General features: G+C 39.1%; 1 protein-coding gene and 1 long non-coding RNA gene across 42 annotated transcripts in view; one reads left to right on the forward strand and one right to left on the reverse strand.

Moving 5' to 3' along the window:
* The window catches only part of LOC118442821 (uncharacterized), a 404,525-nt gene that overhangs the window by 166,394 nt on the left and 213,074 nt on the right, over positions 1-25,057 (reverse strand). The gene's annotated exons all lie outside the window — the stretch shown is intronic.
* LOC118442789 (CUGBP Elav-like family member 1-A) overlaps positions 1-25,057 on the forward strand; it is a 269,901-nt gene that overhangs the window by 30,765 nt on the left and 214,079 nt on the right. For 26 of the 40 annotated variants that reach the window (XM_085663552.1, XM_085663571.1, XR_014983511.1 and 23 more), the window contains one exon: positions 12,597-12,845. The exons of 2 other annotated variants lie outside the window; for them this stretch is intronic. In XM_085663552.1, the coding sequence (XP_085519678.1) occupies positions 12,597-12,845 (249 nt within the window). Of the gene's footprint in view, positions 1-9,987; positions 10,130-10,150; positions 10,683-12,201; positions 12,846-25,057 lie in introns of those variants that run through there. 12 more of the 40 variants (XM_085663560.1, XM_085663558.1, XM_085663559.1 and 9 more) reach the window with 11 other exon arrangements.

A 25,057-nucleotide genomic window follows, 5' to 3' on the forward strand; every position in this document is an offset into this window, starting at 1 on the left:
TTACTTCGATTATTATTGCCACGATAATAATAACGATAATCGTACTTTTTAATAGTTTATCTACTAGTAATGTAGAGATGAAAAGCTGCATATTCTTCACTAAAATTCCACTTTTTGTGCTCTTTCGATTCCTGATCTAGGAATTTCAAGGGAATTCTAGTTTCGATAGGTTGGGGTTTCAGTATTCGACCGATCGTATCTTTTCCTCTTCTACACGAAGATTCGCCTGGAGAAGATCCAGGCTGCACGAACGATCCAAAGGAAGAAATGGAGGGAGTATGATGCATATTACATAGAGTATGTAAGTACATATACTGTGACAAAGTGCCCGATGTCGAGAAAAGCCGAATCCTGCGGTGAACGGAGCAATCTCGTTCTCATAACGCTTCCGTGGGACAAAGAGCATCGAAGCAGATCCGTAAAAATGGAAATCGGCGTGTGTGGTTTTTGAAAGCGGTAGCTCGATCGTAGTACACTCACTGACTCCACCATCTTTGCGCTCGACCTACCGGACCGAGCTGAAAACTGTAATCTAACTATTGTGTTGAAGCTGTGACGCGTGTACGCAGATAGAAACGTGTTTCGGCTCGCGAACGACCTCGCTACGAGCTTCTAAGCGGAAATACGAATTTCAAGCTCATGTCATCTTTTTTCATAGATATATACGATATATTTTTGACGATAATAATGCAAGTGAGAAAAGGAATTATATGTCAGTCGAAAAATAAGAAGAACCGTAAAGGATTTTTAAAGTAAAGTTTTAAAATAATACATACGTCGATGGTGAGAGCAATTTTTCGTATTAATTTTATATAATATTATATAATAAAAAGAAAAAGATCGTAATTAAACCCCACAACGTTTTTTCGTATAACTCATATTTCTTCGGCTATGAAAATTTACGATGTTGTTGATGTCCGGTAGAATAGAAAGGAACAGAGGGTACTCGTGTTTACATCAAGAAGTTCCTGTAGTAAGAATAAATATGTATATTGTCACGAGAAAAAGGAATAAGTTGGCCAGATTGGTAAGAGTAAGAGAGAGAGAGAGAGAGAGAGAGAGAGAGAGAGAGAGAGAGAGAGAGAGAGAAGCGGCGGGAGGACGAAGAAAGGAAGGACGAAAACGTTTGTGTCGTTGCGTTGTTGTCGTGTCGTGTAGTATGGAAGATAGCTTTGAACATTGAAAAGTACGCACAGACAAGAGAAGTTTCGTGTTGAGACACGTCGCAGGGAATTCGCATGACGTTGTGTATAGCTACCAAATCCATATCGCGTCTCGTTCCTACCAACAAATACGAATGCAATCGTACCTGTTCCTTTCTCCGTCCGTCGTATACGAACTAAGGTATGTACGTGAGTCTTCTATCTCTCTTTCTCTCGTTCGCGTGTCTTATCGTTTCCCATAGCTTGTGTGCGAATCCATTCTACCCCGGGCGGATTCACAATGCGAAAACGTTACAAACTGCTTCTCTCTGTCTCTCTCTCTCTCTCTCTCTCTCTCTCTCTTTCTTGTTCCGTGCCTACTCTCTTGTGCAATGTGTGTTATTGGATTTGTTTGAAACTTTTCAAATTCGACCCAAGGATGTGTCTAAGGTGGAACGTGCCGAGACACTCGAGACATTTCCGAGGAGCACCTAACGCATGAAGAAGGAAGTAGCTACTTTGAAACGTTCTCACGATTGCTCGACCGACTTAAGAAATTCCTGTCGCCTTCTATTATTTCCATCGAATATCGGTCCAAACGGCTTGAGATAATATACGGAATATTTTTCTCTTATCCAATGTCGATCGTAATAATGTGAATATCTACGCAGCTGCGTTATTCTATCATTTTTTCTTTTCACTCTGTTCTCATTGCTAACTATTGGAGACAATTAAAATATCGATTTTTCGCTGATCGTAAATAAAATTGTAGTTAATGTCACAATTTCTAAATAGTTCTTATTCGAAGAGCGTCAATATTTTCTGTTTTATTGGTAAATAAACACAAATGGTAGATAGATAGAGCTCGCAACCGATAGATAAGGCTTGCCGTAAACGCCCGTAGAAGTACTATCGTCGATATTAATACCCGATGTAGGCTCTGCTGTGTTGACCTCTCTAATTTACCTATCATCGATCAAATATATATTCAATGTAGAAACGCATGTCGATGCATTAATGACGTTTGCCTAGGGATTTATCGATACGTAGTTCTGAAACGTTGGGTTAGGTAAGATTTCAAATATTCGGCAAAACGTTCACTAAGCCTCATTTAAAGATTTTTTTTCATTACTGAACTTTTTATAACAAATCTTTGTTGCTCGGATCGTGTTATTATTAAAGGCGAATATTCATTAATAGATCGAAGCGAGAGTTTCCAACGAGTATCTTTATGCTCGTCTAGAAAGTAAACAAAAGAAACCTGTTGCGTAGTACGATAGAATTTTAATTAAACAGAAATTCTTGAACGTCCAATTGACTTTCTCGAATTGTTTTTATTTCATTTTATTCATAAAATATTTTCGAGTAGTAAATGTAAATACTACGATTTCATAACCTTCATTCTGTTCGCGTTATGACGTTGAAAAGTATACATCGAAAAAAAAAAAAAACAATTGTATTATTTAAACATTTACATGTAGTTTTACTAAGTTGTAAGTAAATTTGACGAATAAGCGGCTGACATTGTTTCGGTAAAAAATCATTGAGTTCCGAGAGACGGAAAGTAATTTTTCATGGAAAAGTCGAATCCCGTTACCTGCATTCGTTTCGTCGTGATCTTTTTATGGCCGTTAATTATCTCGCCGCAGTTAGCGAAGGATGAAAAGGTGGTGAATAATCATTTTGCTACGGAGAGCTTACATTTCTTTAACTTTAAAACAGAAAACGTAATATTTTTCCTCAAAAATGTTAAATCTTTTCAGCAATTCAGAGAAGTAATTAATAACGACGAATCAACGCACTGAAAATATCTTTTCATTGTTACTTTATACGGTCTAATTGTGCATCGTGTCAAATGCTAAGGAATATCTCTAAAGAATTGTAAAAAAAAAAAAAAAGAAAAAAAAAAGAAAAGAAAGCGCATCAAAGATAATGAAATAAATTTTCTCGATTTGCGTCGTCGTTAATTCTATAACTGTATTGCAAATAGATGCAAGTGCATGCTGCAAAATTTCTAAGCGTATTTCGATCAACTTTGTCCGTGTATGTACATATACATTTGCTGATAATATCTTATTAAAACACTTGACGTAATTATATCAATTGACAAACGATACATTCATTTAATGACCGCATTGATATGCGAAGTTCTCCGTTAAATAAGAAACGTAAAACGTCTCGGCGAAACGTAAAAAATATTTTTCTAGGACGAACCTTAAATTGAACTTGTAGATGTACTTCGTCAAAATGTAAAAACACAATGTGCCTGTGAAATATGGAAAAGATGGTGGAGTAAAAAACGCAAAAGAAAAAATTTGCATTTATCACATTTTTGTCCGAGTTCTCGTCGAGAGATTTTTGTTTATAGAAACCCTCGCTCTGAAGTCTCTCTCTCTCTTTCTTTCTTTCTCTCTCTCTTTCTCTCTCTATGGTAACGAGATACATGGCGTAGGAGAAGCGGCTAGCAGGTCGACATCACCACACCTGCCTCGTTTTTCTCCGAGCTTACAAATATGAACGGACGATTTAATACTACAGATGCACGAATATATTTCTCCGTACCTTCTTTTCTACGGCAACTACGACTTTCCCTGCTCGCGTTTATCGTTAACGTGCAACTCGAGAGCTCGGAGAAATCGTTAAAATTCACTACGTGGTTCGTTCGGTCGAGCGATAATTGTCGTCTCACCGAGTACTCGATTTTATGCTCGCCAGACCGTTCGTTCATAAGGACGCTTCTAACATACATACGCTTATACGTACGTACGTACGTATCTATCTACGTAGATCGTGTACCTACATACGTCGAGGAAGCAAAAATCACGTTTCTCCTCTATTTCCTTTAATTTCTACCATATTTATATACGAATAAGTTTTTAAATATCGTTCGATCGTTTATAATTCCATAAGAAAGTTAGTAAGATTTGTTATCAGGACTGTGAGAAAACGGACTATAATCTAGTTAGCGATCAAAACTTGTTCCGATCGTTTAGCTAAACGATATCGTATCGAAATAAAAAAAAAAAAAAAAAGAGGATGAACTGGTAGAAAGAAGAAAATCGTACAAGTTGAAAGAAGAGTCTCAGAAGTCACATTCGAGCAATCTCCTGATTGGAGATCCACCGTGTGTGGAGATTTTGTGCGTGAGGGACTTGTCGACTTTTCTAGGCCGCACACTGTCCGTCGAGATAAACCCTCTTATTCCCAAAGGAGAAACGCATTTTCCATTTATTCGCCGCTTTTTCCTTGATTTCGTGACTTCGTGATGGAGGTAGAGTCTCAAGTAGGTATATCTTGAAAAAGGGGGAGCAAAAAACGAAGGCTCCTTTCTTCCACTACGATCGGATTGTATCTTTTAAAGCGATTAATCTCTGCAGACTTGTGAATCATCGACATTTGCATATTTTAATGCAAAGGACAATTTTTTTCTGATAAATTCTTAAGAGAGGAAGGGGAATAGAAGAAGATGTATGTACTTTCTAATGACATAAATCATTGAAATTGAGAAAGAATGAGGGAATAATATTTATATGGCAAGGGTGGCTTCTGAGTAAATTTGTATCGCTCTTGATATTCTCGCACAAATTGTGCTTCGTAATTAGAAACGGACTTTCGAAACATCGGAAATTGCCAAGCATGACAACGTCCAACGAGAGTGTGAAAGAGAGAGTGAGAGTGAAAGGGAGAGAGAGGGAGAATGAACGTCTGCCGCTGGTACACGGTTCTTTTTCCTTTTCTTTTCATCTTCCCTTGCTCTCTCTCTCTCCCCCCCCCTCTCCCTCTCTCTCTCTCTATTTTAGCATTATTTTCAACTCGGTCGAAAGGTATCACGAGCACTCTTCCATCTCAACGGTCTACATCGGCCGCTTGATTAAAAATAACACGCGTATATATGTATATGTCATGAAACACTTTCCATTTTATTATCGCCTGAAGTCGAAGCGTTTGCATTCCGACGAGCAAACGAAACGGCTCGCTTTATCGCGACATTTTTTTAAACGGCCAGAACGAAAAATTCTCACCTTTCTTTAAAAGGAAAAAAAAAATATCCTCATAAATCGCAATGGAATCGTATAAACTTTCATCGTCGAAATGAAACGTTATATATATGCTTAGAAATCAAAAGTAGATGCTTTGCTTTTTTTTGTTTTTTTTTTTTTTTAAGCGAAAATCGGTAACAACCATACGGTAGAATTTTCTTTCTGAATAAATTCCAACTATTTAATAGTAATTTTAATTTCATCATTTAATAGCTACATTAGAAATTTTCAAAGATAATGAGTTCCAGTGAATTTATACTATCTCTCTGAAACTCTGAAAAATATATGAGAACGTAATACAACTTGTACGTATAATTTTTCCATCTTCTTATGCAGTTTAAAAATCGAAAAAATAATATGAGAGATGGTCGAAAAAAAAAGAGAAGAGAATATTGTCCTTTTTGAAAGTGTTCAAAAGAATATCGCAGATACGGGTTCGACAGGTTTGGTTGCCCATAGCAACCGGTCAAGTCACGCGATGGATTTCGTAGTAAATGGTAAATGGTCGGTCGATGATAAACGGCGAGTGTGGTTCTCGTGGAAATACGCTTCGGTCATAACGTACGCCCGACCGAAAACAGTAATCCGTCAATACATCCTGCTAGTACAGGACGGCTTTCCGTCACTAATCACTAATTAGTCAATTAGCTCACGCAGTTTTGCTAATAACGATGGGCGTACCGAGTTACCAACTGGTTCGGTGCACCTGCTGCAACACCAACGAGGACTACGACGACAACAACAACGAAGACGACGACGACGATGACGACGACGACGACTGATTTGACGAGTGGCACTGTTTCATCGATAGTATTTCGATTATGGTTCCTACCGTAATTACTATTGCATCGACAAACTTGGCACCTTTCGTATGCTCGTACACATATATCCATTTATACTCACACGTACGAGATTGGTACTTTACATGAACGCATTGAAACGATCCTTAATGGATCATGGTAAAGGAGTTAATCTCGTTAATCTTTAACTTCTATGCTAATCGAATTTATGTTCCTGAGAATTTCGTATCCTGTAATATTGTAATTTCTTCGAAACATTTTTATCCACTAGAATCTGTCAATAAAAATTGTTCAAAGATATTTTTCAATATTTATCTACGTACGAACGTAGACTCGAATCTTTCGGATTCTTTAAATAATGCACAGAGCATCCGATACAACAGCACCATTTGACTCTTCATCCTTCGAAGCGTTAAGCTCGTTACTGTATCCGTCCGTGGCACCTGCTCCTGCAATCTCATCGCAGGAAACGGCTGGTTACGCATCGAGAAAAAGTGCAAAGTAACGCCGAGAGACACGATTCGTGGGGGAGTCATGTCGTTGCTAAGAGAAGAGAAGAACAAACAAATTAGAAAAAGTAAAAGAGGAGAAAACGAAAGGAAAGATTTGAAACGATACCTTTGGCGATTTGGACGAATAATCATACTTCTTTTTACCCTTCTCTTTTAACCTTCTCTCTAAATTTCTCAGTACTTTCTCGTAAAATATTCACCTCCTGATTATGCGATCTCGCAAATATTTATGTTACCGAAGCGGACGCGTTCGACCGTTCACAAATAACAGTTTAATAGTTGCCTCGAGAGATCGATACTTTTGCTTGTCTTCTTGCTTTGACTTTTGCATCTGTAGTCCCTACGCAAGCTCGAGAACATTCCGTGGCTATCTTACAAATTTTGGGAAGCAAGTTTAACCCTTAAGTCAATAATTAGCGAAGACTTAATGAGGATCCAACGCACTGCTCGGTAAATAGCCCTTCTAATAACACCAATTAATTAATATGGAAAGTTTTTTCTTTTATTTCGTGGAAAATACGGTAAGCTAAAGTAAAGTCGGAGAAGAAACACCTCACCTATGCATCGAGTCTTGCTTGGTTCGGTCGTTCATTTAGAAGCACTCTCCGTAATCTACATCACCTTTGTACCATTCTCTATATAAATACCATACACGTCGACATTATTATAGTTTACTAATCGTTCTCACCGTTATTGCAATAATGAAATTGCGCTGAAAGTCCGTATGCATTGGTGACTAGGAGACGTACATAATATACATACGTCAGAACGTTCGGATTCTCAACCGTTTCTGTGTTCGCGAATTCTTGCATTAGGAATTGTCTAGAGGAACTTTGCCGTGAAACTCCGAAACCGAGAACATGCACTAGGGCTTGTAGCGCGTTAACTCTAAAAGCGCGTTACCACTAACGGCGGAGTAAAAGGGAGAGCGAGAGGAGAAGGGGAAGGAAGGTAGAGTGCGACGAGAAGGAGGAGGGGCAAAAGGAGCCGTAGGTGGTGGGTGATAGGTGGAAGTGGGGGTTGGGAGAGAGAGGGAGGGAGGGAGAGAGAGAGAGAGAGATGCCAGAACATAGTTGCCATCTGCGTTCGCTCTAAATTATAGTCGTCACAGTGGCGAAGTAGGAACTAATTAACAACTGACAACGACAACAGGATACTACGCGAAATCTCTCGTCGAAGTTATCACACTTACAACGTAAAATCATTTTCTCCCGACGACTTTCGTCCTTATTTATATCATATTCTTCAGTCGAAGCAAACAAAGTATTTTTCTTATTTTATTCTTTCCTCTAATCGACGAGTATCCTCTTCTAAATCGACACGTTTGAGGAACAAACGAAATTTATAACGACACTTCACCTGTCTACTTTCCACGTGGAGAGATACACTTAGAACGATGAAAAATGAGGACGCTTCGAAAACTGTTGCTTTAGAACGACCTAACGCAGCTCGAACAATATTTTTCACTGTCGCGCACCGCGACAAGTATTGTCCTATTCGAGGAATCTTGCGAATGAGTTCGGTGGATTCCATCTCTCCGCTATCGATAAGAAGACGGCTTTGCCATCGAAAGATTTGTTGTCCTCGACCTCCAGGCATCTGCGAGGATAACTTATCAAGCGACGTCACCGGACTTTGGGACACTTCTTACGAACTTTTCACGAATTCCTTTGGGAACTCCTCTCGGACCGTTCCTCTTCTCCCTTGAATTTCATCATTTTCACCCTCGTACCGAGAAGCACCGAGCCGTAACGCGTGAGAGGAAGTCGCATCGACCTTTGACTGAATTACGAGGGAAGAATAAATTCGGATTTCGCGGGGCTTCTTCGGCGCTTTCGACTTTACGATCGTCGATTCTTCGACGTCGAAAGTCCGCTGTACTTTATCACGGGGTTTATTCTCGGTTGGTTTTCACGCGTGACTTTTCAACGGAATAATAATCACGTACGATTTTCCTTACGACGAATCCATCGAAATGAATCGTCGAATCGAACCAATCTCTTTTTTATCGATTTTTACGTTTATTTACGAATCGTCGACGATATCTTAGCTTCGTCTTGAAAACTGTACGTTCCGTGCGATCGAGTAGATAAAATCGGGCGTCATCGTTTGCCCGAACGCAATGAGAAACGTTGAAACGTCAGATGCTCTTTCAGAGACAAAATCCTCTTGCAGTCGCGCGATAACGACGGCGACGAGATTCTCCTCGTCGGCCGTGCGTGAAGTTTGTGATACAATGTTGAGTTAACCTCGTGTAAATAGCAGCGGCTAAAGCTAGACGGATACTATGTCGAACAATACCTCTTTGTCGGCTAGGAAACCGGCTGTGTTTCTCATCTCGCAAACAAATGGTCTTGTTTAGCTATGCAATAACGATATCCACTTCGTCGTTGGTATTATTACTTCTATGAGAAAATCAACGGAGCGAAGCTTGCTCGCTGTCCTATCCGACTTTAGATTCGTTTCACGATATATATATATATATATATTTCCCTTCGTGAAAATTAATCTCACGAGTTTATACGATCGCGACGAGCTTCTTTCTCGGAGATTCGCCAATAACTTTGTGAGAAAACAATATTTATATTTTTCGAAACTTCGATCAGGTTTCGACGTCCGAACGTTCTCGTACGTATTCCGTCCGAAGAAAATACCAAATAGAGTCATAGTTTCGTTGGTTAAGCCTGTCAGAGCGATGATATATTTCATTTACACGTTCGTGACGTTTTGCATTTAGACGCGACGTGTTTACGATTCCGTACGTAAACTGTCGCGTGTCGTCTTCTGAAAGTAATTAGACGTGTCGTTGTATTTTATCGCCGATTCTCGTACAAAAGAATCGTTAATTTTTCATTTATGATTTCTCAACGACCGTGACGTTTAAGAACGAACATTTATATGCGTTGTAAACGTCGGTAAAAAAAAGAAAAAAAAAAACATATTCTGGAACGGATCGTACATTTCGCCAGGAGGAAAACATTTATCTAATCTCAGAGTCATTTTCTCCCTTCTTCCTTTTTTCATTTCGTCTTCTAACACTTTGTTTTATCGCTTCGACGATTATAACGAAAAAGTACATATTTATACAGCAGCATTTACTTTACGAGTCATACGCCATAACGGTCCAAAGTATCTCGGCGCCGTGTATTTAATCGAGCGACTGAAGTCTTCTCGTAAATAAATTCGCGTCGGATTGTTTTCCAATTATCGTGGTTAGAAATCATTGAGAGGACGAGCGTATAAAAACGATTGGACGACTGGAATCATCTCGGAACGTGAAAAGACGTTCGGATTCTCGAGAGATAAGAAGAACTAACGATGAGAATGACGCTCCTTGCAGATGACAATGGCCGATACTTCGGAGTCCTCGTAGAGAAACGAGGAGGTTTCTCTCTTCCTCGACCATTCTCCTTCTTCCTCATCGAGAGAAGAAGGATCTCATCGTTCGAGAGGAAGATTGCGAAGGGTAAAGAAGAGGCAACGCTTTTAAAGGCGACCCTCTCACCTTCTCCATTCTCACCGTGTCGTCCTCTTCTTCTTCCCGCTACGCGGGATTTTCGAAATTTGCCGCCACCAAGGAGAGATCAATCTATCAGTGAAAGGGGGACCGCTTCTCGAAAGGAAAAGACGTACACGTTTGTACTTACATACGTATACATATATAGATATAGCAGCGTCTATTTGATAGCGTCGATGTGATCTCTGTCTTACGGAGAAGTACGTTGCTTGCGAGTAGGTGGAAGAGGAGAAAGAGGAAGAAGAGGAGGAAGGGTGGGGACTCTGGGTACTGATAAGGGCTTATCCAGAGATACGATGGCTGCCGACCGAGCCGTTCTCGTCAGTCGTAGCGTTCAGGTGCCGTCGATGAGATCGTCGTCGTTCCGCTTTAACTACGGTGATATCGTCGCGAGTTCCTCGACGCGAGTTCCCCTTTACCAAGTGGTGGTATGCTGACTTGTCGTTCTCTTAGCGGGACGACCAACGACAAAGATAGATAGATAGTCTTCAAGGATATAGATAGATAGATAGATAGATAGATAGATAGATAGATAGATAGATAGATAGATAGATAGATAGATAGATAGATAGGTAGAAAGATAGACACAGCGAGAAGGAAAGAAGGACGGACGAAGAGAGAAGAGAGAAGAGAAAGTGGAACGTCGAGAGGACCGAAAAAGATCGCGAAAGGTAAAGTGAAAAGAGAAGAGAAAAGAGAAAGAGAGAGGCGCTACCGCGGGAGCAAAGGACGATAACGAACAATCGCAACCGTGGAAGCCCTTAATCGTCGTTTTCACGGCGCCTCGAGTTTTTAATTTGACGCTTTAGAGCGCGAAGTGGCCAGCGGCAAGAGAGCTAACGTTGAAGACTCGAAACTGAAAGAAAGAGAGAGAGAGAGAGAGAGAGAGAGAGAGAGAGAGAGAGAGAGAGAGAGAGAGAGAGAAAGAGTGAAGTAAAGAGAAGGAGAAGGAGAGAGAGAGAGAGGGAGAGTGAAGAGCGGAAGAACGCTAAAGAGTAGGAAAGCGAGAGGTGCGAAGGACAAAAGCCTTAAGAGCCGTCCCAAGAGACGAGTTCTCTTTTCGCGCGCGTACTCTTCTCGGGCCGCAGGCTGCTCTTTTCCTCTCATGACTTCTCTCCTTCTCCTCCTCCTCCTCTTCTTCCTCTTTTTCCTCTTTTTTTTGTCTCTCTTTCTCTTTCATGTTCTCTCTTGAACGTGCAATTCGCGCGTTAAAATATTCGCGGTGGTCTCTTTGACGATCCATCGATCATCGTACCTTCATAGATCCAAATTTGAATGATTCTTATAATCTTTCTTCTCTCATAAGATTTTTTCCTCTATTTATTTTTTTCTCTGAAAGAATGTTTTCGAATATCTTTTTTTTTCTTTTTTCTTATCGTTTCTTTTGTTCTGGAAAAAAGATTTCTCTTTCTTTTCTTCTCGTTTCTTTTTTCGCTTCACACTTCTTACTTTGGAAGGAAGGACACACGAGAAGACAATAGAAGTTGGTGGGTGTGTTGCTTCACGAGACGCAGGAAAGTAAGATCTGGAAAGATGGAGAAGAAATGAAATCGAGAAAGAAGAGAGAGAGAGAGAGAGAGAGAGAGAGAGAGAGAGAGAGAGAGAGAGAGAGAGAAACGTAAAGAGCAGTGTCTCCTTCAATTCTCTCTCTTTCTCTCTCTTTCTCGTCTTGCCTCGTCGTTTTCTCCTTTCGCAAGCACACAAGCTGAGTTTCTAATTAAACTTAAACTTTTAATTGACTCGTTGTAAAGCAGTTCCTCGTAAAAGGTCCCGCACGTAGGAGCGCTGAGCTCGTTCCTTTCCCCGTTCTCGCTCGTTTCCTCTGATATTCCCATCGTCACCGGACCGTTCACTTCTGCTGCTGCTTCTTCTTCTTCTTCTTCTTCTTCTTCTTCTTCTTATCCTTCGTATATTTCGAATAAGATATATGCGAGATCGCATTGTTTCCTTTAGTTTACAAAAAAGATATAATCAAGAGAGGCGATGGAAAAACACGGTAATAATGAGAGAAAAGAGATAGATACGAAGAAACAAGGAACGATGATCGTTCGAGCAACGATCGATTTAGATAATTTCACTTGCAAATAGATTTACGAGTACAGTATTACGATAGGAGACGTGATTTCGTCGACGTAAATCGATCTCGAGTGTCTCTCGCTAACGACATCCTCTTCGGATTTTACTTCACAGAAGTTCCAGTGCCTTTGGCCGTGCGATCTCGGTTGAACGAACGTTTGAGGATGAACTGGATTAGATAAGGATATTCGTCAACGACAATCGCGAATAAAACATTTCGTAAAATCATCGATTGTTCGCGAGTGTGCGGAGGCAAAGTGCCGTTCGAGTTTCGTGCATATCGGGTTATCACGTACACACGATTATATATCTATATATATATATACATACATACATATATATAATATATATATATATATATACATATATATATATATATACATATATATGTATATAAATACTTTTGAGGGCTTCGTCCTTGATTGTATCGATTCGTGAATATTTGCCGGCAGAGTTTGGGGGTTGAAAACCTTCAAACCGTAAAAGACAGTAATCCTGTCTTCCTTAAGGATAAACGAGGAGGAGAGAAGGAGGCACCGAGAGCCGGTCGCCAGGAGAGCTCCTATGAAAATGCTTCAATCGCTGAATGCTCTGGCGGGGAAGATCTCGCCGAGCTCGCCCACTGACAGCAACGCGAACAAGGTGCACATGCATAATAACAATAACGTCTTGCATCACCATCATCCATATTCGAAACAACAAACGCAACCCTCGCCTGCGTCGCATTCGAGCAACAACAGCGATCAAAAGGAGAACACGTGAGTATTATTGTGATATTTATTTTTATAAAAAATAAATAGATATTTTTGTTCTTTCGTTTAATTATTTTGATCTAAAACATTGTCTACGTATTTTCAAAAATAGCATGAGAAAAGTTTAGTCCATTTGAGCAAAACGCGCCAAGCATGTCGCGGTGTAAAATCGGATTTAACGCTTCCCGTTATCCGCTTGTATCTTCTTTTGACCTCCTATTACTCTCATAATTCCATTGTTCTCGAATGCCGAGAAAAGAGACTACTCACGGGAATGTATTCGCTCATGAGTTGTATTTTCTTCGTGTTAGACTAAAACTAACGACGTTAATTCTTTATAAATACTCGTACTATGTAAAAGTTTATTTTTTATTCGAGAATTATAGTTTCAAAAATTTCTCAATAAATTTTAATAACTAAAATTCTACTTTCTTTTACGAATCAATATAGTCTCGAAAATACGATTCGTTGTATAGATACGAACAAAAAAAATGAGGCAAGTGTCATAGTTTTTTCATTTTGCGTATTACGCACGAAACATATCTCGCAACATAGATAGATATATACCTTCGTTAGAGAAGAATAACGCGGATCCTCAATGGGTTCTCTCGAGCTTTCCAACCGTAAGCAGCAGGTACCTACGAGGAGAAAAAAGCAAAAAAAGAAAGAGACTCACCCTCCTTTGGTACATTACGGTGGTGGCACGCCGAAGGGAGGTGCCCTTCTTCATTATTTCGTTACGCCACGTAAACGCGCTCTCTCGTAGCGCAGTAGCTTCTTCGTAGAACGGAACGAGAGTGAAAGCCTAAAATAACTCGCCGACATTCCTCGATTCCAGCCGCCCTTCTATCTTCCAACCCCTCGATATATGTATAGGTATATATATATATATTTTATACATACGTATATACATATATATATATATATATATATACGCATATACATATATATATATACACGTACGTATATACTTGGTACGTTTCTTCCCCTCCTCTTTAAGCTGTCCCTCCATCTTCTTCTTTTCCTTATTCCACGATCTTCTCCATGGACGTGAATGTCGCTAAAATATGTAGCCCGCCTCCCGTAAAATGCGCGATTCGAAGGGCGGAATTCCTCGACGGAGTACGGAGGGATACGACGACGAAGCCCCGATAAACGCCTTGGTCTTCTCTCTCTCCTTCACCTCTTCACGAAGCATTCTCAGAGAGAGGACGCGTCCTGGCACTCCGGAATTAATTCCTACACGTCGACACCCTTGATTTCTCTCGGCGCCGATATAGCGTTCCTGTCGAATTCCAGTGCGAAAAGGAGGATCGTTAGCGACGTTGATTAACCGATCCGTTCTCTGTCTCTCTCTTCGGATACCAGATTCTTCTCTCTCTCTCTCTCTCTCTCATTCTTTTTGCTCTTTAATTTCATTGTTTATTTTCTCTCGCGAGTTCTCTCTCTCTCTCTCTCTTTCCTTTCGTTTCCTTCTCTTCCTCATTTCTTCTTCATTTCTTCAGTATGTTCTTCGATGTTAAAAGGGCGTTAGATACTCGTCGAAAGGTACATTAAATAGGCGTGCCACCGTACGAGAAGTTAGACCCATGTAACCTGTATCGCTCTGGGGAGATATTCGTTTAACAAAAGGGTCGTAGTCGAGGCGGGTTGGAAGAGAGATAGAAAGAGAGATCGTAGAAGGGTTCCCTTATCTAGATTCGAAAGCCCTACCTTGGAACGGAAAGTACATCGAAATTAATTTCAAGCCGACGACAGGGGCGATATCTATCTTTCTACCAAGGGTACGTTTAGTAAGAGCAAGAGAGAGAGAGAGAGAGAGAGAGAGAGAGAGAGAGAGAGAGAGAGAAGAGGTAAAGAGAGAGGTGAAGATTATACTCGTATTTGTTACGATCTCGTTTCACGGAAATAAATACTTACGTAGCCATGCCTCGCTCACGCCGATTACACACCGATAAGGATTCTTATCGAATTTGTCTCTTCACGGAATTGTGATCGTCGTACGTTTGGCAATACGATAGAAACCGCGGATAATCGCGGCTTTGCAACGATTTCATAAAATTCTATTCTTTTGCGATATGTCGTTTTTATTCATCGACATAGATAAATATGTACATGTATATACGTAGGTACTTTCATGCATTTACACGTCTCACACGATTTTTCGAACAATAGTAAAGATAAAATATCCTTCTTATTTCTATTTACGTGATTTCGTGAGAGTAAAAAGAGTTTTGATAGCTCTTTGCGGATATTCGTGTCTTAGCCGGATGATACCATTACGTCGAGCGTATGTTCTTCATGTCGTGAGCTTTTATATAAAAATTAAATCCATATACCGATGGTAAGATACGAAAAGAAATATTCCAGTTTTCCTAAGTTGTATCGGTGCAACATTCTCGATGGTTGCCATCGGAAGTATCGAGGAGAAACGGTCAAAATCCGCGTGAAGCAATACGAGTGCAATCCGGGGTGTTAAAGTCCCAGGAAGATTTATAGAAGCCACTGACGGAAATCGAGACATCGAGTATAGAAAACTCATGATACTATTGTTAGGTTTCATCGTCTCAGCATCTTTTGTAGGAGAACCACAACCAGCGTGATCGGTATCTCGTGCAACGACTTTTTAACTTCCATGGTATGAGAAAGTATTGTCATCTGTGTGGAATCTCGAAGATCACGATGTTAGGGAAAACTTACTATTCTTAAGAATGAAGAGAGTTACTTAAAGACAATGCCCGAGTAGTAGCCAAGCACTTTGCTATTTTTCGCACTTTCTCTCTTTCTCTCCTTTTTCAAAAATGTCATCTACAGAAGGTCGCAAAGAGCGAATGCAAATTTTCCATTTTTCGAAAGAAAAACGAATGCACTTTTCCTCCACGAGTTTCCTCTTTCTCTCGACGCTTGAGATGAGTCAAGAAAAGGATATTTGTCAACTAGAATTCATAGCCGAATCCTTCCAAAAGCTCTCTAGAAGCTTGGCTATTCTTTCTTCTAAACCGACGGTAGTGTTGGGTAGTATGCCAAAGTAAGATCTCAACGAGGCACGAAGTAAAGGGAAAGAGGAAACTCGAAAGGATATCAGCGGCTCGATGCAAGTCTGCTAGTAATGCGTTGGCGTGAGACTATATTGCACGGTCTCTTCCTCGAGAATTGTCGTTGGAGAAAAATGCAAGAGATCCAACGAGGAGATGCGAGTGTAGTAGGCGAAAAATCTTGAGTAGGCGACCATAGACGCCCATCGTCTTACCTCCGAAGCGTTTCCTCAGCTATAATCTGGCTTGCGGAGTCTACGAGGAGAATGGGAGGGGAAAAGACGAGAACTATAGTACATAGTTGCTCTTCGTGGTAGACACGAGCATTCTCTGCTGCAGTGCTTCACGCATGGCACGTATATACGGCACATAGCCGTGATATTGTCACATGCCTCGGGCGTAAAGCCCCAAATTGTATCGGCGTCGCGTGCTGCATGTGCGAGAGACGATTCTCTCTCTCTCTCTCCCTCTCTCTAGTTCTCTGGCTCTCTGTATTCCCATTCTCCTTCTATACGCGACAAAATCGCGTCTCACTGATTTCTCTTTCTTTCTCCTATACAACATATACTTTCCTTCCGGATACAGCAACGAGAACAATAATATTCGACACGCTTCTGCGATTTCTTTTCTTCGGGAAAATGCAACGCGATCAGAGAATTTTATTCTTTTCTATCTCGTTACTATCGAACCGGCGTGACCACCAATCGACAAATAGAGAAGTGGTCTACCAATATTATCTATGTATATATATATATACATATATATATATATATATATATATATATATATATATATATATATATATATATATATATAGTTAGGTGGTGGCATCTTGTAGTCGAAGAAAATAAAGCTTCCTGTAAAGAGCCAACTAGCGTCACGTTTCCGTTTAATATAAGAAAGACCGATGTCTGAAATTGCTTCCTACACTTTAGATTTTTGGTTAAATCGATGCGGCCAATGTTCTGTAATATCTTTTCGATATTACCCATCGAAATTAATTGGTCCGTCTTGTTTCGTTAAAGAAGATGATCAATCCAAATGTCACGCTCTCCCGATCCTTTCAATGAGTAAATGACACAAGTCATTCACAAAATTATTGCAATTTGTCGAATCTATAAAGTGACCGCAGCTACATGGATCCGCCACTGATGGATATTCAGCTTTGGTATTTCCCAATAATATGGTACTTAACGTATTTCTATATATTGCTGGTACCGTCAGTGACAACGTATAAACATACGCACTATTATCGGGTTAGTAGGGACATCGGTCAATCGGGAACAAAAAGTCATTGATTAGAATCATTATAAAGTTAAATATTGCGTACGGGACAGCAAAGCTTTCCCCGTGTATGCTCGTTCAGATTTGAGAAAATTCAAGAGATTTCTATTGATTTCGATATTGAATAGATTCAAGAAAAATTGATCAGACAACCTGATCAAATAACAATTAACGATTGAACTGTCAATGGTAGTATCTCGCATCAAGGCAAATTCCCCGCATCACGTTTTTTTATCGCTCTCAAATGTTCTACAGAATAGAGTAGATTGAAAATTTGCATCAAAAAAAAAAAAAAAAATCATTTTTCATTACCATTAAAGTGGACCACGAATATCAGAATCGTTAGATCGATCGATTTAAAGTATCCTTGGGTATTGAAAGACAATTGAAAATAAAATATCCCTTTTTCTTACTCTCAGGCCAATGTCGTCGCGATCGTCCTATAGTACTTGGCATGATTCGAATTAATTAACAGCGAGAGAGACACGACACGTCCTGAGTGATAAGGAATGATAAAAGGGTTCTAAGAGAGATGGGAATGAGTAAGCGGGGTGAAAGGAAAAGTTTACTGTCCCGGCAACCTACTTTTCGCTCTATCGTGTTTGTTCACCGACTCGTGTCGCATTCGAGGCGTTGTTTAAAGCGACGGTCCTTTGCAAACGAACAGGGAAGGTCTTTGTGAAAAGGGTTGTTATAATCGAGTACCACCGGTGTTCCACTTCTTCTTCGAGTCCTCCCACTCGTTCGATGATTACCTGCTTGGCCTTTGTCTAGAGTAACGTATGAACGGAAAAGGAGTAAGAAAAAGAGAGAAAGAGAAAAAAGAGAGAGAGAGAGAGAGAGAGAAAGGAGTTAATATTCAATATATATTTCATTGCAAGCTTTTTTGTTTAAGGTCCTCATAAAGTCAGCGAACCAAGGACAATTATTCTGGAAAAGCTTTACGCTTCTGTTTCGTTGAAGAGAGAGAGAGAGAAAGAGAGAGAGAATTTTCTACTCATGAATCTGATTTCTTTGACACTTAGAAATGTACACACGAGTCGTGCGCGAATCGTATGAATAAACGATAAGGACGCATGTCAGCGTAAGTTACATGGAAACACGGAATACGTGCTAGCCTGGTATACTTGCGTTCTACTCTCGGAAAACACAATTTTCTCGAAAACACGGACCACCGATTTTTATCTTTATCTCGAGTTTCTCCACCTTTCGATTCGTTCTGTTTTCCTTCTAATTCCAAACTGGTAAAGTTTTGCGGTGGATCTTAGTGATACGGGATAAGATTAAAGAAAAAGAAAAAAGAAAAGAAATCAAGTACATTTATGTTAACGAATTGTTTCTTTTAACATTCGTACAAAGTTGATATGGTAAATACTTAATGAAGAAATTCGAAAGATGTCTATCTCGTTGGTTGATCGGTAATACGCGATTAACCGAAGGAATAGACAAAGAGAATTTTAAGGATATCCTCATTGAATTTCACGTTAAATTCTCCTCTTTCGTTAAAGCTAACCCACCAACGTTGACTCTACCTACCGAAAACCCATTCGCATTAGCATGTTATTGGGCGTTTGTTTACTTCGAGCTAATCGTCACTTTTGCCATCGATCGAGATCAGAGAGAAAGGGAGAAAGGTGAATATCAAAAGAATAAAAGAAAACGTCGATCCGTTCGATTTCCCATTAAAGTTATTTTCTAGGAACAACGGTATAATTTTAGCTTGATCAAATTCTACGATAAAAGTTTGGCTCGACTTGACAAGAAGAGGAAATCAGACGGTGTGTCTGGGAAAGACAGACAGAGAGAGAGAGAGAGAGAGAGAGAGAGAGAAGACGAGAAAATACTCTCTATCTCGAAAATCACGATCAGGGTGTAATACGCACGGTGGCTTGGGCGATACTCCTCTATTTCGCAGTGTAGCTTCGTGAGCGACGTGACGCGGTTGAATTTGATCCTAAAAGGCAGTGTCGCGTGTCTCAGTGGTGTTAAAATCTGCGGAAAGGAAGAGGAGGACGTTGAGCAAACGAGAATGAGAGAGGGAGAGAATGAGATGAAGAGAAGGGATAGAGACCAAGAGAGACGTAGAGAGGGAAAGAGAGACCGCTGGAAGGTTTATTGGAAGGATGGAGAGTTAATTAAACGAATAAATAACGTAACAAAGCCTCGAGGGAGAGGAGAAGAGAGAATCGCGATCCTCTTTCAGAGACTCCGTACTGCAGATATATCCTACGTTGCTTGCACCCTCCATCCCTTCCGTCCCATCCCCTTTCTATTCCATTATTCTCTCTCCGACCTTTCTCGAAGCACGCGATGTTCTGCGACGTTCTTCTCTTTCTTCTCTCTTCTTTTACCTCTTGTTTTTACCTCTTGTACTATTGCGTTTTTCATCTCCTCTTCTTCTTACTTTCTTACCTTAGACTCGACTCGTTTCGCTTCGTCCTCTCCGATCTCTCGAAGCCACGTTGATCTTTTGCGTACGTATTGTGAGACTACTCGCGTCTCTTCTTCTTCTTCTTCTTCCTCTTCCTCTTCCTTCCTTCTTTCTTTCTCTGGACCAAGCAGATGCTTCAGAAAATTAATTAAAACCTCTCTCTACCTCACCGACGATTTATTATTTGCCATCGAGACATAATCCTCGAGAGGACACCTTTGCCATCGAATATTTCTTCTTATTGTTCGGCCCGTGCGAAAAGAAAAACATTATACCCGTAATATCGTAAATCATCGTCGAATAAAGAATGTCTTGTAGGCTCGCGCATTTTTTCTCCTTGATTTTTTTTCTTTCTTTTTTTTTTTTTTTATACACGGAAATAGTTAAGTTTTATCGGATACATGAACTTTACGATATTATAATTATTTTTCATTTTGATAAAAATCGAATTGACTTCGTAAATATCGTAAATGTATGTAAACTAAAGAGAGAAAGAGAAAAGATAATATTGATCGATAAAAAATATTTTAGCTACGTTTCGAACAACGAACTCGCTTAATTACATTTCGCAATTGCTTGCGTCGACGTTAATAACCATCGCTGGAGTTTCAATAATTCATAGAAAGCGTTGATCGGTCGTAAATAGTAAGTAAATATAATGGTTTCTCGGTACTTAACATTCAAGGAGGACATTCGTATACGACGTAATCGGGGAAGGAACGAAAGAAAATAACAATGGAATCGTAAGACTTATGAATAATGGAGAGAGTACGAAGCGAACGAGACCAACGATAAAATCTTTTCTTTTCTTCCTTTTTTTCTCTTCCTTTATTTTATTTTTTTTTTCTTTTTCTTCTTCTCCTTTTTTTTTTTTTTTTTTTTTTTTTTTTTTTTTTTTTTTTAATACGATCAAACAACAAAAAGTTCAATCCGTCTATGGAAGTGTACATTTGCCGTCGTGCGTTTATAGCCCAAAGAGTAAAAATGAGATAAAACGAAAAGGGTTCGTGAGCACGCAATTGACGAAACCGCAAATCAGTGGTCTTTCTTTACTTCCAACTATCATGACGTACCCCAAGGGTTCATAAAAATCTACGATTGCTAGCTGTGTCTCCCTAATTTTCAAGGCGGCAATAGTGTCTCGATCAATTCTTTCGATCGCAAGTAATCATGAAGATTACTTCTTACGACGAACATAAGATTTAGATCTGACAAATTTCCCTCGAATTTAGCTCGACGATTTCGATGAAATAATCGAAGGTGAAGGTAAAATGACATCAATATCGCCATTCTATATTTTGAGATTATCTACGTTGATAGAATAAGTTTATATTTAAAATACGAGATACGTTGATTCGAGTAATGTTATTCGATAGGATAAGATCTATTGATTATTTGTATATAGATACTTGGATCAAGTATTTACGAGGCGAATTTTTTAGAACGTTACTGACTTCAGTTCTGATGATATCGCGAATATGTTACTTTCGATTCAAATTTCCAATTTTTGCAAATGCGATTGTTACTAGAGTACTATTGCCAAAAAATCAAAATGTAGATATAGGAAAACCACCGAATCGACGGAACAACGACATAAATCATCGTTTTTATCAGTCTTATCCAGTCTGTATTTTCGTTTTATCTATCGAGTTAACTGCCCATTCGTTAAAAACGAAAAAAAAAAAAGGGAAACGGAAAACAATGCTCTATTCGACTACGTGAAACGAGTGATTGGGTGTTCAACATAGAGAGTATCACGAAAAATACTGCCTGCCCAGGTGAACGGTCTGACAAATACTGCCAATTTATTTGCTACGTCCACCGGGATAACGTAAAAATCATTGTCGGTTTACTTAACGCTCGCACGTGAAATAGGTACTTGCGTTTACATATTAAACGTTGTTCTTCGCGCTTCGTTCGCTTTGAATATCACTGATTTTTGTCTAACTTTCCAAAATGACATGTAATTTCTTGAATATGGAAACGTACGAACGATTAATATAATTGTTCGATAGATTTTTTACATTGACAAATATTTCTTCCTTCCATTGGAACGATAATAAAACTTCAATATTATGCAATCGTTGGAATGTTTACTAAATAAACTCGTGTCGAGCGAATCATCGTCGTTTTTCAAAACGGAGCTATTGTAAAACTGTCGATAAATAAAATCTCGCGGACGAATTTAAAATAATGGTCGAAACAGGCGATGGTCGAAATTGTAATTAACGCGATAACCGAGAACATACGTGGTGGTCGCGTTTTCCCAAAGTACTTACGCTTGAAGCGCTCTCGAGCCCCAGGAAAAGAGGATTTGTCCGGCTGGCCGGATTTCCAACCATGTTTCAAACAAAGAGTATCGAGTTGCGCGATGCGTGAAACAAGGTCACATGTAGAATCTAAACGTATATACATATATCTCTATATTCTAAGCTACGTGCTCGAGAATAACTTGGGCTTCTTTTATAAATTTTCTATCGTATTTGTTCCACCGATCGAGGTATCTCTGTGATTTCAAGTGGAACTAGTATAACGATCTGTTAATGAACATGAATGTTAGGTTCTTGGATTTATTTCGATGATCTTTAAAATTATCGCGGATTTAATCAAAATAATAAATATATTATTAGTGTAGTAATTCGTATTCGAAGTAACGAATATGGAAGTCATTGTGTCCTTTTCTATCGAATACCTTTTATTAGTTTTATACGGTCAATTTCAACAATACAAAATGTTTTCGACTCAACCAGGAGATAGCGTTGTTCGGTCGAACGATGGAGAATCAACGAGATGACAAGAGCGCTTATTCGCAAAGGATGAAAACGTGTGCTGTAGTTCGATAGGGATAGGGTGGACAGTTGTGTGCGAAAGGATTCGAGGCATAAAAAAGAGACGCCGAAACGCAAAAGAACGCAGAAACGTGAACGAATAGTTGGAGCGTATTCGGGCTCACGAACGAATGTGCATTCAGCTGGATTCCAACGTAGAAGCTATTCGGCGAGAGAGAGAGTGAGTCGAACTATTTCGTTGCGTCGGACCTATAGGAATTTTATAGGCAAAGGATAGAGAACTCCGATCGACAAAGGATAGTAGAATATTTTATGCGATTTTATTTTATTACATGCCTTTCGTTTATTCGGTGGGATTATAAAAAATTTCTCCAAGTTCTGATAAATTTTGATACGAACAAATAAACCAATGAGGATCATATATTATTGAAGATATTGCACACTCTAATATTTACAATTTGTCTATCGAGTTACGAGTCATATCTCTATAACATCTGCTTGTTTACCTCGAACGATCGGCTTGAATTTTCTCAGTAAGAACATTCGATACTATCTTTAATTTATCTAACTTCTCATTACGTCAACGATCGAGACACATGTAACGTTGCCTTGGACGAAGTCCAGACTTTAATTCGCTCTTGACTTTCGTATCGATAACATCCGTATCTCAATTATCTCCTACGAGGATATATTTTTATTGGGTTTTCGTCGTATCATACTTCGAAGGATTCAATAAATATATATATATTTATTATAAAATTGTTATCTCAATGATCCGTTATTGATTAGTTTCGCGTGCATTAAGAAATAATTAGTCGAAGAACGTATACTTTCATGGTCGATTACGTTACGTGTATTACGTTTTGTTCTGAAGTTTTCTAGTTATAATTGCAGGCAAAGTACTTCTGTGTGTGTGGGCGAGAGCAGTAAATTTTAGTTCAAGTACAGAGCAAGCTCGAGAAGATCATTAAATTCTAATGACAAGATGCAATATAATTGAAGCAAATGAGTCGAGAAGAGTCGGATATTTGAAAGAAACTTAAAGATCTTTGTACATCGATACGAATTTCCTGCTCGTGTTTATAAGATGTAACACACGTGCGAAAGGTGTTGTTCTCATCGAGTTCGTAAATGTTCCTATAATAAAGCCATGACACGAACTTATGTTACCACGTTAGGAAGGTGGTAACGTTGGACCAACTTCCGAGTATGTAATGTACGTACGTGTACCTAGTCATTACTCGATAATACCTATCTACGTTGCATCCCTGAACAGAAAGGCAGTGTACGTGTTGGTAGATCACAATACGAGACAATTCGATCAATATTGGTAATCTTCAAAGTATGATTTTATGTGAGAAATTTTTTATTTTCCTTGTAAAAGATTGCGTTAAAAGTGTTGTATTTTTGTCTATATAGGAATATAGAACATGATGCATGATTTCATGTAATTGCAAAATTTCTAATATACTTTCCGTGCGTGTGAAATATACAAATATGTATCGTTTTTCATAGAAAATAAATATTAATATTTGACGTTGCGCGTAAAATTTGTATGTATCATCGTATATATGAGTTCTTTGAAAAATCGTTTTCACTTGGGAGAGCGTATAACCTATCATAGTTTGAAAAGTACTGCCATATAAACATTAGAAAGGTTCGGTGGTCCCACTCGCGTGTTGCGATAGTAAAAATAGAGGAATAATATTGAATATTGCAGTCGATCGATCTTCGACTCTGTAGAAACGTTTGACAATTTTCAAATGGATTTAACGAAAGAAATAAAAAAATAAGAAAAAAGAAAAAAGCAAACGTCCATTTAATGTTATAAATAAAATGAAATCATTACCAATTCAAGGGGACTCGTTGGTTTACTTGCTTTATCATTTATCGAAATAGAATCGACTATCCCCTGATGAATTTAATAGTGGTCAATTATCTATCACTGATGCTACTTTCGCCTAAATTTTGGACCGGTTGAGAAGTCCGAATGATGAGAAATCATCTATTGCTCGAAAAAGATATTTTTGTTGATATATATATATATATATACAGACACACACACATTCCACGATGTTTCACGGAACCTAATTTATCGTTTTGGTCATGCATTTTTACGACATCACCTGATGATGGGTACATAATACATACGTATTACTCGCGCGAGTAAACGTAGTGGATAAATAATTAGGATAGTGCGAAAAGATCGGCGATAATAACGATAGAGCTTTGTAAATCATCGAGTAAATTATTCGTTCGTTAACACTGCTTCATCTATACGTTGCTGACCATTCTAATTTATCTTTTGTTTAAAGCATAACGAACGGTACATAACGAGGATGAAAACTATTATTTCCATCTGCAGAATATCGATTTCCTCGGGAAATTTATCATTCAGCAGAATCCATGGCATTAGTCCGCGTTTAGAATTTAATAAGAAGGTTAGACCATTATTTCCATCAACGGGATATCGACTTAAAAGCGGCGAAGCGTTAGTTCGTTGCTACGGTTGGCGTAAGTGTCGAGTGGTACACGTTGCTCTGCTTTTATGTGCATGGTGGTGTGCATACAATGTTCACGTGGAAAGAATATTCGAATAGTTTCTCCGAGAAAATACATTGTACTCGTTTATGCAAAATAAACCATTAATTTTCTTTTAAACCGACACATTATTTAAAA

This window comes from Vespa mandarinia, chromosome 22 (genome assembly GCF_050613455.1).
Source record: "Vespa mandarinia isolate Hongniang chromosome 22, ASM5061345v1, whole genome shotgun sequence".
Taxonomy (NCBI): domain Eukaryota; kingdom Metazoa; phylum Arthropoda; class Insecta; order Hymenoptera; family Vespidae; genus Vespa; species Vespa mandarinia.